Source organism: Helianthus annuus, chromosome 13, assembly GCF_002127325.2.
Source record: "Helianthus annuus cultivar XRQ/B chromosome 13, HanXRQr2.0-SUNRISE, whole genome shotgun sequence".
Classification (NCBI taxonomy): Eukaryota; Viridiplantae; Streptophyta; class Magnoliopsida; order Asterales; family Asteraceae; genus Helianthus; species Helianthus annuus.
In genome coordinates, this window is record NC_035445.2 from 164,186,872 (window position 1) to 164,204,643 (window position 17,772).

Genomic DNA, 17,772 nt, shown 5'->3' on the forward strand with positions numbered 1-17,772 from the left:
GTAGACGTTGACCTGGAAAAATTTACACTAAAACGTAAAATGACAAATTTATAAAAAAAATGAAAAGTATAGGGAAGCAAAGTTAAAAGTGGAAAAGTGTTATGGTTAAAAAATGAAAACCAAATGGATTGAAAACTAAAAGATGAAAACTATAGGGTTGAAAATTGAAAATTATTAAAGTTGAAAAATAAAAGATGAAAACTATAAGGATTGAAAGTAAAATTGAATAGTGATTGTGTGAGTTGAGAAAATTTTGATAACTAATATAACGAAAATTAGTGGTTGAATAATTAATATACGTAGGGTAAAGATCAAAGATAATAGACGTTTAACATGCTAAATATGAGAAATTAATAATTCTTGATTTAAATTTTTTCTATCTACTTAAGCATAATTTTTTGTTGAAAAAAAAATTATATAGTAACCCACTAACCCTAGAAGAGTAATTATATGCAATTATTCTAGAATGGTTATATAATTGATTATTTACTTTCTACTCTACTAGAGTAATTATATAATTTCTATTTATTGCTCAAAAATATTTTTATTTTATTTTTTTGTTTTTTTTAGATTTTAGGACTAAAATATATATTTGACTAGATGGGGAAAAAACAAGAAAAAAATTCTTTACGTTTAATATGTTAAAACTCATTTGTACAATAACCTTACCCTATATATGTAATTAAAATTCGGCAAAAGAATTTAGAATATATGAAAGGAAAGGATCTTAGTTTGAAAATTTTAGTGACAAAACAATCACAAATAAATTGTAACTTATCAGCATTGCCTCTTCCCCTACCAATCGGGTGTCGTCACCTACCTATTGGTCATCGCCTGCACTACCACCATAAGCAATGGTAGGGGTGGTGGATGCAAGGTTGGCGAGGGCGACAACCGGGGGGCGTCAGTGGTACTAGGACGATGGTAGTTGCAACATGGGTGCGAAAATGACAAGGTTAGGATGACAGGGAGAGTGGTGGTGGTGGAAAGAAGCGGCAACCACGAAGGTTAGATGTGGCTAGTGGTGGGGCGAAAATGGTGGTCGAGGTTGCGATAGAGTAGCGGCGGCGATGTCACACCCCAACCGATAGCGGAAACCTCGGGGCATGGCACTGAGCGAAACAGATTGTTCAAGAGAAATTCCATAACAACTACATTACAAGATAGTTAATATTATGTCCCATACCATAACCCATCATGCAAATTAAGTTATTACAGACCACGATATCTCAAAAACAATTAACATGTTTCGACAACTAAGATTTAAAATAAAATAAATTGTCTTTGTTTCTAGACTCCATTCTACTTGATTCCACAAAAGCAGGAAAAACACAGCATCCTAGTAGATAGCATCCTAAACACCTGTCACATACGTTAAAATACGGGTCAATACACATAGTGTAAAGGTGAGCATACAAGTTTGATATAGCATAATAGAGTTCGAAATCGTTTATGCATAACCAGCATGAAACATGTATAAAGTGAAGGCAAGTAGGTTATCGACAAAGAAATATGCACAGACGTGACTGCGAGTTGTAGAATGCGCAACACATATCCCCACTGGGGCACGTGAAGTAAAACCCTTAACAGCCCCTGTCCACGACAGGTGCTGAGTCCAAACTATAGTACTATCGTTGATAAGGTGTCAGGCAATAATCACTGTGTTAACATAACATACAAGCATTCATCGAATAACACGTAGCATGCAATAACGGTTAGCTTATAAATAGTGTTTACGTTGTGTGATTGATGTGATTTGAATATAGATAACGTATGTAACACCCAAAAGTGCGTAAAGCAAAAAGGGATCGAGTATACTCACAGATTGTGTTTAACAAGTAAACACGCTCTTGGATTGAAGGGAGCGCTGAGAGAGATTAGCCTGAACAGTTAACGATAGCATAAACGATAAGCGGCGCGTAAAACGGTGCAAGGGTGATAAGTTTCATATGGTAATCCGATCGGATGGCAATCCGATCGGATGGCCATTCGATTGGATTGTCATCTCGTTTGGCTAGGATGTGTTTGTGTATGATGGTTTGCCTTTTGAAGTTTTCGTTGTAGCATTTTGAAAACAGAGAAGTATCTCTACCCTTCAGGTCGATCGATCGAACGGCGGTTCGATCGGGTGACGATCCGTTCGAAGAGACATTTCTCGGAGAACAAGTTCACAGCAATGTTGTCACTCGATCGGATGGTCTACCGATCGGGTGGCAATCCGTTAGAACTGATAATGCATTGAACGTGTTGAAAATTGTTTAAGTGGTGAAGTCCCAAACATCACATGGTCAGATGGTCGCTCGATCGGAGGGCAATCCGATCGGACGGCAATCCGTTCGATGTTCAAAACCTTGAAAAGTTGAAATAGTAGTTTAAGTGTGGAACCATGTGCCAGCCGATCGGGTGGCTGTCCGATCGGATGGCAATCCGATCGGACGACAATCCGTCCCAGCGACCTGATCGTCTTTACACTTGGTTGTTTTGATAGTTGCAGTTCTGCTCGTGACGGTGTGATAACGTGCTAAACAACAGAACCTCGTCAAGACCCTAGTGACCCGATCGAACAGGAATCACCCAGATCTGACCCGTTCACAGTCCGTGACGGTCGTTCATGTTTAACCCGAAATCGGTTGTCTCTTCGGTAGAACTCAGATCTTGAACCAACTCATCACCAAGAAAGAGTAGAAGATCAAAACAAGCTCCGATTCTATCGGTTTGGAGTACATTGAGTGTAAAAGAGTTGAAAGAAAGTTAGAAAACCATTTTCAATCCTTTTCACCTTGAATATGTTCAGATCTATGAAAGATCTTTGTTATTCATGTGGAAATCGTTCAGATCTAAGTTGTCCTTGGTGGATTGAAGCCAAAACATGAAGTTCATAAGAACCCCATGATGACATCATCCTAGAACACCTTAAATCTAGTGATTTCACGGTTAAAAGTTAAGATTCAAAAGAGAAAAAGGTGAAGGAGTGCATGTAGATCAGGAAACTACAAGATTTAGGTTGAAAACTTACAAGAATCACGAGAAATCGGGAGAAAGGAGCTTGAGAGCGGCTGGGTCGAGTGAGAGTGCTGTCACATCAAGTGATGTGACAATTGGAGGTATTTATAGGGTTTCCCAAAAAGGAAAGAGCATAGGATCGAGTGGGTCACCGATCGGATGACTGTCCGATTGGGTGGCAATCCGATCGGATGGCAATCCGATCGGATGACCATCCGATCGAGTGGCTCCGATGACTGAGTTTCGGCGTTTCGTTTGTGCGTTGAGTTTTGCGATGCGTTCGAGCGATGCGATAGAATTATCCATTAATCCCAACTACTATATCTAACATTCAATCATCCTAAATAACTTGCGTTTAGCGTTTGGGATTCGATTGCGATAGCGTTTCGATTAATCACCACATCATAAACATAATTAAACATGCACAAGTAACACATAAATAACACACACACACGTAAAACAATATCCAGAAGGCATAACTCGGGTTGCGAATGCGATTGCGATACGATAAGCGATAAAACATGCGATAAATAGCGATTAAACCTCGACTATTAACAAGTACTCCACATAATACAACTAATGCGATAACATAAATAGATTATCTACAAGTCAAAGAAGTCAAAACAGTAGTTGAGCAAGGAGTGACAGATCGCAATTAGCAATCTTGTCTTCCTTTGACTTCAATCTTGACTTTGACTTTCGAAACACGGGGTGTTACAGCCTCCCCTAGTTGAAGGAATTTCGTCCCGAAATTAGGCTTTAGCCGTAACAAACAACTGCGGGTACTTCGCCTTCATGTCGCTTTCGAGTTCCCAAGTGAACTCTGCGCCTCGTTTGCCTTCCCATCGGACCTTTGCAATGCGAATGCGCGAGCGTATGAGCTGCCTGGTTTGGCTGTCCATGATCTCGACAGGCTTCTTCACGAAGTGTAGTGTTTCGTTTACTTGCATATGCTCTCTATACTTTCAAATATACGACGCCTGTAGTATATGTACATATAAACGTTCACCCTTACGAAACAAGTAGTTGACTTGAGTGTTTAAGCGTTCACCAGGTTGAAGCCCGTGGACCCTCTAACAATTACTTGTGTTTGTAGGCTTAACTTCGCCCAGGAAGACAAAGAACAACACCAAACCATCACTGAGACTAATCTGAAGCACGCCTGCTTCTCCTTACATAGTTGTCCCAAGTCACAACCCCGAGATCCATTGTAGCTTCAAATCCGAGCCTCTGAAAGAGTAAGAATCATGACAATGTGAGATCCATTGCAACTTCGATCCAAGCCTCTGAGAGAGTAAGATTCATGACAATATCAAATGAGTAAAGGTTGCCGAATTCAAAATATCCAAGTCATATACAAAATCAAAAGCGGTACTAGCCAAAAAAGCGTCGTGTATATATGGACTTGCAAGAGAAGGACTCAAGGACATCACTAAAAAAGGGACCACATGTATTAGTAGCCGACCCGAATATAAAATGCTCATCTTTTTTAAATAAACAAGTAAATCTTAAACACAAAATCATCATAAAAACATAGTATAATTTATTATTGAGTTATATTTTTAACTTTTTTCACAACTAGTATATTTGTAAACAAACCAACTGTACGAAAAGACTTTTCAGATTCCAAACCACTAAAAAAAACCTTTGCAAGTTCCTTTTGTTGCGAATTAGCCCACCACTCTGCACCAATCTAGGCATTAGGATAAGAACAAGTGGACCATGAGTGGCAGTCACGCTTCCAATTGTGAAAGTAAGACCCTTCAATCACCCCATCATCTCCACTTACAAAAACAAATTTATACTAACAAAAGTGGAAAAAAGGGAACAAGACAAAACCCATTTGGCCCCCCTATTCACCCAACAACAAAATAAACCAAAACAAATAAAAAAAAAACCTGGCCCTTTCTATGCCCACAAGAGTGACAAGACCATGTGTGTAATGGTTTTATCTGTTTTTACATTTATTTACTTTAAAAAATAAGTGTTCTGTTATGTCATGTAGTCATGAGTCTTCACTTATTTTTTTTTAGTGTGTATTGGTTTTATAAGTTTTCGCTACACATCACTTTTTAAGACAATATTTAAGTGTTAATGATCTCTAGATCAAGTGGTGGAATGCTTGCATTTCTCTTGAGAGATGCAGGTTCAACTCCCACTTGGTGCAGAGTGAGGCATTGGTGGGCAATGATAGGAGACCCAGGGAAACCTGGGTTGGATCCTTGAGCCAAACGGGTTTTACCGGTAATTTCACCGGCGTGCCTACGGGAGGGTGAGTTACCGGGTTTTTCCCGGAATTGGTGGTGGACTCGGGTTACTCTCGGAGTACTATGTTTGTCCAATGGGTGCCTCGAGAGTGCTCGGGATTGATTCTGTTGGCCGTTAAAAAAACAATATTTAAGTTTAAATAAATTAAAGAGCTCATACATTATAGTCATGTAGTCGTAAGTTTTCACACATTATGGTCTAATGGCATACTAGGGGGTTTTTCACAGGTTTATTGTGTTTTCTTCTGAATTGGTATATAGACATTATATTCTAGTGGAGATGGATATGATCGGGTGGTTCCGCTGGTGCCACGAGTCCGCCGGTGATCCAAATTTGCCGTTAAAAAAATAAAATAAAGGAACTTAAAAAAACGGAAAGAATGTGATTAGTTGAACATCTTGGGCCCACACCTCTCTTTCTCTTCACGCCAGTCAACCGACTCACGCTCCCTACGCCTTCACCACTGGTAACGCCCCAACAATGTTTAACGCCAGATCACAACTACCATGATAGAGGCGTGATCCGATTACACATCGCCTAAACGGTGAGGTCAGGCAAAATCTTAATATTGCATAAGAAGAATTTTAGATTTTTGGTAGTTGACCGGGTCAATAGACTCTTTCAACTGACAAATAAGTCGGATGATTTTTTTATACATTTTCAAATTATTTTGTTAAAAAATAATAGTAAATAAATAAAAAGAACCCACAAAAACCCCCATCATTCGCTGCACAAATTTGTTTTTTTATTTTTCAATAATTGCCACCGAATTTCAACACACCAAAAGCCAACACCACAAAAAGGTGTCTTTTTTCTTGTTTCTTTTGCACCTATAGAACTACTATTGCCGGAGTGAATATTGCTGTCATGAGTGTGCAATTTGAGACCCCTTTATGACTCTTTAGGGTTTACAATTTTGGTGTTTATAGGTAGGTGTCTACTTGAGTGAAATCAAGCGATGCAAACGGAAAGATCGGAGTCGATAAGATCGGTGGCTGCAGATACAAGAGGGAAGCATAGAATTTCGGCTGAATTGAAGAGGCTTGAACAAGAAACTCGCCATTTAGAGGTTTGTTTTTTTTTTTTTTTTTTTTTTTTGAAATTTTGAAAATTTTGGTTTTGTTGGGCTTCTTGATGCTTTAATCTATGTGGGTTTGCTTCAAAGTTTGGAACTTTTTGGTTAATAATATGTTTTCTTGAATCTTAGATGATATATGGTGTTCAATGGCTGCTTCTTGATTTTTTAATTTTCAATGTTTTGAATTTTTGAATTTTTTGGCTTTGTTGGGTTTCTTGCTTCTTTAATCTATGTGGGTCTGCATTAAAGTTTAAAACTTTTTGGTTTATAATATGTTTTCTTGAATCTTAGATGATATATGGTGTTCAATGGCTGCTTCTTGATTTTTTAATTTTCAATTTTTTGAATTTTTGAAAATTTTGGTTTTGTTGGGCTTCTTGCTGCTTTAATCTATGTGGGTTTGCATTAAAGTTTGAAACTTTTTGGTTTATAATATGTTTTCTTGAATCTTAGATGATATATGGTGTTCAATGGCTGCTTCTTGATTTTTTAATTTTCAATTTTTTGAATTTTTGAAAATTTTGGTTTTGTTGGGCTTCTTGATGCTTTAATCTATGTGGGTTTGCTTCAAAGTTTGGAACTTTTTGGTTTATAATATGTTTTCTTGAATCTTAGATGATATATGGTGTTCAATGGCTGCTTCTTGATTTTTTAATTTTCAATGTTTTGAATTTTTGAATTTTTTTGGCTATGTTGGGCTTCTTGGTGCTTTAATCTATGTGGGTTTGCTTCAAAGATTGGAACTTTTTGTTTTTTGTAAATATTAGATGATAGATGGTATTCAATGGCCCATCTTTATTTTTTCAATGTTTTAAATTTTTGAATTTTTTAGCTTTGTTGGTTCTTGCTGCTTTAATCTATGTGGGTATGCTTCAAAGTTTGAAACTTTTTGTTTTATAATTTGTTTTCTTGAATATTAGATGATAGATGGTATTTGTTTCTTGTTATTTTTTCATGGAAATTGTGCTTTTTTCTTCAATTTTGTCAATTTGTTTAGATATGATTACTCAATTCAATGATTTTTTTTTTTTAATCCTATTGAAATTGAGGAGTGTGGATATCTGATTTTGGTTATGATGATGAGCTTCAAGTTTCTGTTAGACCACCCGTAGTGGGGCGTGGTTTTTAAAAAAAATTGAAAAAAAACGCCCCAACCCCCCCCCCCCCCCACTACACCGGGCGTTATCCGGCGTTATATTTGAATATGTTGCAAGCCGGCGTTTTTAAAAAAACGCTAAAGTGGTCAAATGCAAATTGGATGTGGCCAATGGGAGTGGTCCAAGTGTATGGTGCCATTTCTTTTTTTTTTTCTTTTCTCTATAAAAAAATAATTGTTTATTGATTGGAAGGGGCGTTATTGGAATAATGCCCCACTACGCCACTTTTGCAATAATGCGCCATGCTGACTGGGATGACACGTGTCGAATAATGCCCCATGGTGAGGGCATTATTTTGTTCCACCACTACACATGGTCTTAGGGATCTAGAAATCATTTTGCTGGATTTAATTGAAGGGATCATGATTCATTCATGAAAAAAGTTCAAATTTGATCTGCTAGGCTTGATAAGATTTAATGGTGTCGTTCCCTTGTACTATAGGTAACGAACGCAAACGTATGTTCATGAACGTAAATGAAAACAAATAAACACAAATAAACGCTCATGAACAAATTATATAATACACTGATACTTATTAAATGTTTTATTTTTCAGAAGAGTTAATTACTGTTTTCGTCCCTGTGGTTTGTCAAAAATCACTATTTCAGTCCATTAGTTTAAAAATTGCAATTTCAGTCCCTGTAGTTTCACTTGCGTAACCATTTCAGTCCACCTCGTAACCATTTCAGTCCCTGTACTTAACAGAATAATGGATTGAAATGGTTACGGAAGTGAAACCATATGGACTGAAATGGTTACACAAGTGAAACCACAAGGATTGAAATCGCAATTTTTAAACTAATGGACTGAAATAGTGATTTTTGACAAACTCTTCTGAAGAAGAGTTAATTACTGTTTTCGTCTCTGTGGTTTGTCAAAAATCACTATTTCAGTCCATTAGTTTAAAAATTGCGATTTCAGTCCCTGTGGTTTCACTTGTGTAACCATTTCAGTCCACCTCGTAACCATTTCAGTCCCTGTACTTAACAGAATAATGGATTGAAATGGTTACGGAAGTGAAACCACATGGACTGAAATGGTTACAAAAATGAAACCACAGGGACTGAAATCGCAATTTTTAAACTAATGGACTGAAATAGTGATTTTTGACAAACCACATGGACGAAAACAGTAATTAACTCTTTTCAGAATATTGAAGTATTTAAATAAAATATAAAAAGTGAAAACACTAATGAGCTATCGAACACAAACGAACACGTTCCCGAATATTCTCAAACATAAATGAACGAACGCGGCCTCTATTCATGCTATTCATGTTCATTTATTTATCTAAACATACGAAATTTCTTGTTCGTGTTCATTCATTTATTAAACAAACGAACACAAACGAACCTCCTGCCGAATGGTTCACAAACTATTCGTAGAACGTTTAGTTCGTTTGCAACCCTAATTACAGGTACACATTACAATAGAGTTCGATTGACACGTACTTTGACCGTTTAAATAGTCCAATAATCTTTCTTAATTAAGTTGTACTATCATACTCTTTTAATATGTATATATACACACACATACGTATATATACGTGTGTGTGGTAATTTTGGGAATCATTTATGTTTTTTGATGTTGTGTGTGTGCCTTTCCTTTATATATAATTTGAATATAAAATTACGTATTAAACACTCTTGTTTTGCAGGAGGAGCTCGACCAGCTTGAGAAGATGGAAGCAGCCTCAGCTGCATGCAAGGAGTGAGTACGAATGTACTTTATTTGATTATTTTGATTTGTGATTAATGATTTTTTAACGTAGTTATTTTCGATGTTTTGATAGAATCTTGAGTAATGTTGAAACAAGGCCGGATCCACTACTTCCCAAGTAAGATCTCTCGTTTCTTGCTCGAATAGAAAAGAGTTAATTACTGTTTTCGTCCCTGTGGTTTGTAAAAAATCACTATTTCAGTCCATTAGTTTAAAAATTGCGATTTCTGTCCCTGTGGTTTCACTTTCGTAACCATTTCAATCCATTATTCTGTTAAGTACAGGGACTGAAATGGTTACGAAAGTGAAACCATAGGGACTGAAATCCCAATTTTTAAACTAATGGACTGAAATAGTGATTTTTGACAAACCACAGGGACGAAAACAGTAATTAACTCAATAGAAAATTAACATATTTGGATTGTATTCCATTAAACTGAAAAAGTCATAACTACACAATGTTTAGTAAATGTATGTAGCCATCAGTTAAATAATGTCCAAAATACCCTTTAACATGACAACTTCTTGACCAAGATCAATACCATGATCACGGATAAACAAGTCATTTTAGCTTTAAGATTTTGTCAAAAAAGAAAAGCCGGATTTGAATACGTGTAGGGGTGTAAACGAGCTGAGCCCGAACTCGACTAAGCTCGAGTTCGAGTTCGGCTCATGTTGAGCTCTATTTCTAAAGCTTGAGCTCGGCTCGTGTGTAGATTTTCAAGCTCAAGCTCGTATCATGTCAAGCTCTATTTTTTAAGCTTAAGCTCTGCTTGTGAGTAGTTTTTCAAGCTCAAGCTCAGCTTGTTTATTGTTTATTTTATTAAGTTGTCTATATATTATATTTATAGGGGAAGGTTAACGTACAATAGCCCCTTAACGTGTGACGGTGCGAAGTGAATTACGCATGTTCAATTTTAGAATGTGCACGTTATAATACATAATTACGCACGTTATTTGTATAATTACGCATGGGTTGGGTTAAACCCTAATTACGCACGTTATTTGCATAATTGTGCATGGGTTAGGTTGACCCTAATTATGCACGTTATATTGGTGGTCGCATACCGTCGCATGTTAAGAGCCTTTTGTATTTTAAACTTTCACTATATTTACACATATTCATAATTATAATTTTTTTTATAAAAAGTATATATAAAATAACTATTTTTATCATAGTTTTAAGAGTGAATTTCAAGAATTGTCCTTTATCTTTATACCAATTTTCAGGCGCTGTTCTTTATGTTCAAAATTGACGAGTTTTGTCCTTTATGTTTTCATATCATACACGTTTTGTCCTTTAGGTCTAACCCAGTTAGTTTTTTCGGTTAAATTTGGTTATATGCTTTGCACATGAGGGCATTTTTGTCAATTCAAAGATAAGTTCAACGACAGATTTACAGCTCAAAGCTTCTGCAACCTTTGAATTGACAAAAATGCCCTCATGTGCAAAGCACATGACCAAATTTAACTGAAGAAACTAAGTGGGTTAGACCTAAAGGACAAAACGTGTATGATATGAAAACATAAAGGACAAAACTCATCAATTTTAAACATAAAGTACAACACCTGAAAATGGGTATAAAGATAAAGGACAATCCTTGAAATTCACTCTAGTTTTAATATAAAGTAATAATCTTTATTTAAAAATATGTATTTAGTATTTTTTATAAGAATATATAAACACTAGGATCATTTAGGCTCGATAAGTGAAGCTCAGGCTCATATATTAAACAAGCTTATTTTTAGACTCAAGCTTGGGCTTGATCTCGTTTAAGCTCGGCCCGATTCAAACCCTTAGCGAGCTGATCTCGAGTAGCTAAGCTCATGACTGCTTGGCTCATTTACACCCCGAAATACGAAGCATTTAATTTTTCACTTTTCACGCTCAGTACGGTTAGCTCACGCTGCAAAAAAAAAAAAAAAAAAAAAAAAAAAAAAAAAAAAAAACAACACGCTTCTCATGAAAATTTAAATCTGTCAGATACGGGACGGTAACTCATAACCTTTAGTACCCTTTATGTAACATCATGTGAATCGTGAACTATGATGAATACGATCGGTGAGGGCAAATACGTAATTTTGTCTCGTTTGGTTTGTTCTTGTTTGCAGGACATACGGGCCCGCAAATCCATCATGGGATCAATGGTTTGAGGGGCCTCAAGATAAGTCAGGTTGCAGATGCTGGATACTTTAACAATATTTTGTCATAAATTCATTAACTTTCATCTGAGGTTTGTGCAGTGCCATTATTCTACATTCTCATTACAAATACAGAGCAGTTTCTTGTGCAGAAATGTCAAATTCTTTTTTGATTTGTAGAGAAAATTATGACAGTTATCAATTTGGCTTTACTTTTTGCAGATAATCATGTTTTCTTGGATTTAAAGTTTGCATCTTTTTAGAGTAAATTGCCATTTTAGTCCCTGAGGTTTGACCAAATTGTCACTTTAGTCCAAATAGTTTTTTTCTTGCCATTTTAGTCCAAATAGTTTTGTTTTCTGCCATTTTAGTCCCTGACTTTTGTCATTTTTTGTCATTTTCATCGACCACCACCCACCCCATCTCTACCTTCTATCATCACCACCATCTGCCTGCACCGTCACCACCCACCCACCATTTCCACCACCACCGACTACTTTTCCGCCACCCACGTCATCAACCAACATCACCGCCATCATCTTCACTGTAAACCAGCACAACACCATCCCCATACCATCGCACCTGCAAAAAAAGAAAGAAAAATGTGGTTTGACCAAAATTCACCTAAGTTAACTAAATTTTTTGAATGGAGTTAGTGGGTTGGATGAAAATGGTAAAAAATGACAAAAGTCAGGGACTAAAATGGCAGAAAACAAAATTATTTGGACTAAAATGGCAAGAAAAAAAACTATTTGGACTAAAGTGGCAATTTTGGTCAAACGTCAGGGACTAAAATGACAATTTACTCCATCTTTTTATGTTGTTTCTGTTGATAAATAGTGAACATGGTGCAATTAGAGCCCATTTGTCCAAACAAGTGATTTGTTTTGAAAAAAGATTGTCAATTTTTGCTGATAATTTATGTTAGTGAATTGTGATTGGGATAGTGGGCCTAGAGGCTGCTAACTGAGCCCATTTGTGTCTATAATTTCATTACAATGGGCTGGACCTTATTAGGGCTTATTTTTGTTATCAGTAGCTCATCAAATTTTGCAAATAATCTTTTTTTTTAATTAAGGGGCTGTTTGGACGTTTGGTAGCCTCTTAATGACCATTCAGATGCTACCTCTTAATGGTTTAAAATCTCTGAATGAATAAGAGGTAACCTCAAGTCTGAATGGTTAAGAGGTAACATCTGAATGATAAATCATCACATATCACATTCTTCTACATTCTCATTGGTAAATTTCTTAATGGTTCCATTAAGAGGTAGCCTCTTAATGACCATTCAGAGGCTACCAAACAGCCCCTAAGAGGGTTCTAATTGGGCCTATTAGGGTTCGGGCATGGTTACGGAGGAGAGAATCTATACCCTTTGTATTTGGGTAGGGTATGATTGGGGTCCAGGTGTTAATACCCGGTTTTAAAAAATAAGTTTTTATTATTATTTACACAAAAGTAAATTCGTTTAAAAGTTAAATTTTGTTTGTAATTTGTAAAAATAATTAAAATAACTTATGATAACATAAATTCACTCGGGTATCAATGATTTGTTTATAATATGCATTTTTAAAAAACTTAATTATAAAAGTTGTAAGTAAATATAAAAATATATTTTAAAAATTCAGGTATTCAATCAGGTAATTCCGGATACAGTTTCGAGTACATGTATTGAGCTCAAAATGTATACCTATCCATACCCTACGGCTAGGGTTGACTATGGTTACATGTATAAAATACTTGGGTACAAAAATAACAGTTCCGAGTTTTTTTCTCCAGTCCGATTTCAGGTACGGGTTTTTTGTGCACCTCTAGTTTTATAGCCTCATTAAAATGGGCTAGATTATGTAATAAAACTTCAAGAACCGATAAATAATATGCAATAAAACTTCAAGAACGGATAAACAATTGTTTTACTTTGTTACAAAACCGATTTTTTTTTCCAAAACCGGTTCCGGGTATTGGTGGACCCGGGTCAGGTATGTAGCCACCTTTTGGATAAGAAAGTGATCAGTTAGGATTTGGGTTTTTTCGGGTTTTGGCCGGTTCGGGTTGGGTGTAACTGGGTTGGAATGGGTCTCAAATCATAAGTTACACCTAATATATAACCGGCGGGTAGCGTCAAGTATCAAACTTGTTCCGAGTTTTTTTATCGGTTGCAGTTCCGGACTCGGTTTTTGTATGCACCTCTAATCATTAGCACAACTATACACAAGGAGAAGATAATCAAGTTCTAATTTGTTATGAGATCCTCTCTTCACGGGGACAAGTAGTAATGTAGAAGCATTGAAAAAGGTTGAAACCATGAGCGAAGCTTTTAAGGGGCGGGAGGGGGAGGCCACCCCCCCCCCCTCCCCCTTCCGCACTTTTCGCTCAGTAGTGGAGAGTATGTAGTTTTAGTATAGAAATTTTTGGGTATATACGTTTTCGACCCTCGGTTTTATAGAAATTTTTAGGTCCGGTGACTTCCGTCCCCTGATCGGAAATCTTAAGCTTCGCCACTGGTTGAAACAAGGATGTGTTGAAAACCGAACTATTGGGTTTGATAAGCTTGTTGGTTGTTATAATCAAGTTGATACATATATCGATTACATCCATTGCCTAAACAACCAACACCACTTACTAGACATGTCATCACACATTTGGTTCAAATTATTAATAACCACAATTTTAAATTATTAATAACCACAAAATCTTAAACAAAGAAATATCATTGTCACCGGTTACATTAGTGAAAATTTTGTAGTTTGACATGAGTGAAGCGACTTTCGGGTTTAAACAACGCCTTTTTTAAACATGATTCATTAGGCTAGTAGTTTCGTATGGAATACTTTGTATTGAAAAGCAAACGTATAACGCGTCTATAAGATAGTAAAGAGATATTCTAAATAACTATGTTCACACATGCTCATTTTAAGATTCATCACTCTAATGGTTTCGTCTAGAATAATTCGTACTGATAACCAAACGTACCATGCGTTTATAAGATAGTAAAGAGATATTCTTTACAAAGGATTATGGTAACATATTCATCTAAAATTTTTATTTTTTTATTGTTATTTTTTTTGTGGAAGAGTTGAAAAAATCAGAAGATGTGTGTGATGTGTGTGTATATATATAACCACTAGCAAAAAAATCATAAGAGTATTGAATATATAGAAAAGGATATATTGATAATTTTTGTGGCTATTGATGTATATTTTCTCTCGATTTATAGATGTGGGGTAGGATTATAAATTGAAGTCAATTTATGAAAAAGTTTCACTATTTGTATGTACTATCATGATAATAACTTATTTAACACTTAGTATTATGGACAAAATCATTTAAATTGTTATTTTTGAACGATCAAATTTTAATTTTGTTACTTTCATATTAGGGCCACCATCAAGATCCAAACCTTTTAAAATAATAGACTCAAAACTTGGCTTCTTCTTCTTTTTTTTTTTTACGGAAAATTTGGATCACTGACGGGAACTACTAGAGTATCATCGTGCCACCAGCGGAACCACCTGATCATATTCAATGCCTATACACCAATTCAGGAGGAAACCCAATAAATATGAGAAAAACCCTACTTGTGGGAATCGAATGCAGGACCTATTGGTCCCAAAGACTTATTCCACCTCTAAAATGTCACTAGGCTATAAAGTCACGGCCTCAAAACTTGGCTTCTAGTCTTATACCCACAATTATTGAGAAATTTAAACCAAGTAACGTACAATAGTTATGTCAATATGTCATCAAGAATAATATGATATTTTTAATATATATAGATTGGGGGGGGGGGGGGCAATTAAAATAGTAAAAATAACAATTTTCTGTATACCAACTTGATCATTCAATTGGTGGATAGTCATATTTGTAATGCAGTTACCATGTCAACTTTACTGATAAAAATATGATATCTTCGAAACATCAAACTCATAAAAATATGATATCTTTGAAACATCAAGTAAATAAACGAATAAGGTTTCACCAACAAATCAACAAAAAACACACCGAACCAAGAAAATGAAAGAAATCAAACTTGAGACAATTGTGTTGTGTTAATGAATAATCAGGTGAAGAGGTGAACAACATCATCAACACACTCAGTAAATTTCACCAATAGCAAAACTAAGGTAGGGTCTGAGGAGGATAAAATATAGACAACCTTACCTTTACCCCGTAGGAGTAGAGAGACTGCTTCCAATGAGACTCCCGGCTCGATAGTAGTTTTGTATCAAGCCTTGGACATGAGACACATAACACTCGGCAATCGGGACAAAGGCCGATTTGTGCATGTACTCCTTGTCTTTCGGCTATCAACGCCACCACGTGATGCATGATAGTTATCCGCCACTTTTAACGTTATTTTCACGAAATTAGTAAAATAAATAACGTTAAAATTAGTGCAATTTCACTTTTGCCCCCTGAAGGCCCACACATATATACATTATATGCGCACACCGCAAGCAGGGCGTACAAGAGGTGAACAACATAACTAGTAATTAAAAAGATAATTATGCGGCGTCACCTCATTGCGTCCATTCAAAAATTAAAGTTCGGGTTAATCGGTGAAATCTCCTCTCATTTTCCCTAATTATTGCGGTACCACACCATAATGGGTGACGTTTATTTGGGTATCCATGTGGTGAACCTTTAACGAAACCGTGTAGCCTTAAGGTTTAAGGACTTAAACAATCGAATGTATCAGACTGTAGATTTTAGTTTGAAGGTAAGTCTATAAAACATAAAATTGCATAGCCTAATTTCACTATTAATTTTTGTTTTAAACCGTGAACCAAAGTAATTGTATGTTTATAACATTTCTAACTTCTAAGTCAACCAATTGAAACAAAAAATGAATGGGAAATCAAATCAGTGATTGGTTATGGCAATTTTAAATACTAATAAGATGATCATATACATATTTAAATAGTTTTATTTTTTCAGACGGTGGTAAATATTTTAATTACTAAATACCTTTTTTAACAGCAAATATTTTAACATCTTAAATCCATTTTTACCTTGTATTTGTAAAAATTTGAACCCACAACCTCACATTTGTAATAGGATGATACCATATTACTAGACCCATAGCTCGTGGGTTTATTTATATATGTTAATGGTAATTTAATGAATATAATACATGCATAAAATCATATTTTACTTTATCTATAATTTATGTTAACAATAACAATTTTTAAGTCATCTGAGCAATTCAACACATCTCTTTTTCTTGTAACCAATAATTTCAAGTCTTTGGTATTCATCTTGGCTTGGTCAAGTCTCTTTGGTGTGCTTGAATTTTAGTGAAATAGTTTATCCTAAATCTTATTAGTTTCAACATCAACTTAAGTTCTAAATACTCTTTGAAATTGCAATGGTTAGGTGTTTTATATTTAGTTATTTTGTTACTATATTATCATATGATTTTTTAGATTTTTTTATAATCAACTAATTAGGGTGTAACAACCATCCTGAATGAAATAATATGACATGCAAATTGCATAAAAATGGCATATAATAATCTATATTCTATTTTGCTAAAATTGTTATCATGTTATCCTATTTTCATTTTTTTTTTTTTTGCTTATCACATTAGCAATTTTAAGGCAATCACCTTAAATAATTGTTATTACAATTATAAAACTTGCAAGTATATCTTCACTAGTAAGGTCTAATAAAACTATTTGACTCCCTTAAGAGTCGGGCATGAACATAAAATTTTGTTTGATTAGTTAAATGAACCGAACGTTATGCGAACAGTTTGTGTTATTCGGCGGGAAGTTCGTATACATTCGTTCTTTTAATAGATGAACGGACATGGACATAAAATTTTGTTCGATTAGTTAAATGAACGAAAATGAACAAATCTCTCATTCGTTCGATTGTGTTCGTGAACGTTCGATAATGCGTTCATGAACATTCGTTCATTTACGATCATTCATTTTCGTTTGTTTATGAAAGATTTTTGTACATTTAATTATTTAATTTATTACCCTAACAATTAAAATAGTTACTATTCCTACCTTGTTTTTACTTTGTTTCTCGTTACTTCTTCATTATTCATATCGATGAACACATCAAATTCCATTTGCTTCCTCATTATTCATATTGATGAATACTTCAAGTTCCATTTACTTTCTCGTTATTCACTTAAAGTTTTAGCATTGCTCCCTCCGTCAAATTTATTTGTGTTTGTTGGTGTTCGTGAACCGTTCGTTAACATGTTGATATCTTTAATAAATGAACACAAACTAGAAAATCTCGTTAGGTATGTGTTAATGAACCATTTATGAACACAATATTTTCTTAACGAACGAACATGAACAAAACATTGTTCGTGTTTATTCGGTTCATTTAAAACCCTACTTAGGCATAGCTAACCGGTGAAAATATCATTATCTTTTTACAAA

At 35.3% G+C, this 17,772-nt stretch overlaps 1 protein-coding gene across 1 annotated transcript; it reads left to right on the forward strand.

Moving 5' to 3' along the window:
- The first annotated feature begins 6,028 nt into the window (after positions 1-6,028).
- LOC110900137 (guanine nucleotide-binding protein subunit gamma 2) lies at positions 6,029-11,589 on the forward strand. Its single transcript, XM_022147035.2, has 4 exons — positions 6,029-6,340; positions 9,165-9,217; positions 9,300-9,344; positions 11,339-11,589. Exons 1-4 carry the CDS (start codon positions 6,230-6,232, stop codon positions 11,421-11,423), a joined length of 294 nt encoding a protein of 97 aa, XP_022002727.1. The 5' UTR covers positions 6,029-6,229; the 3' UTR covers positions 11,424-11,589.
- Positions 11,590-17,772: the final 6,183 nt, after the last annotated feature.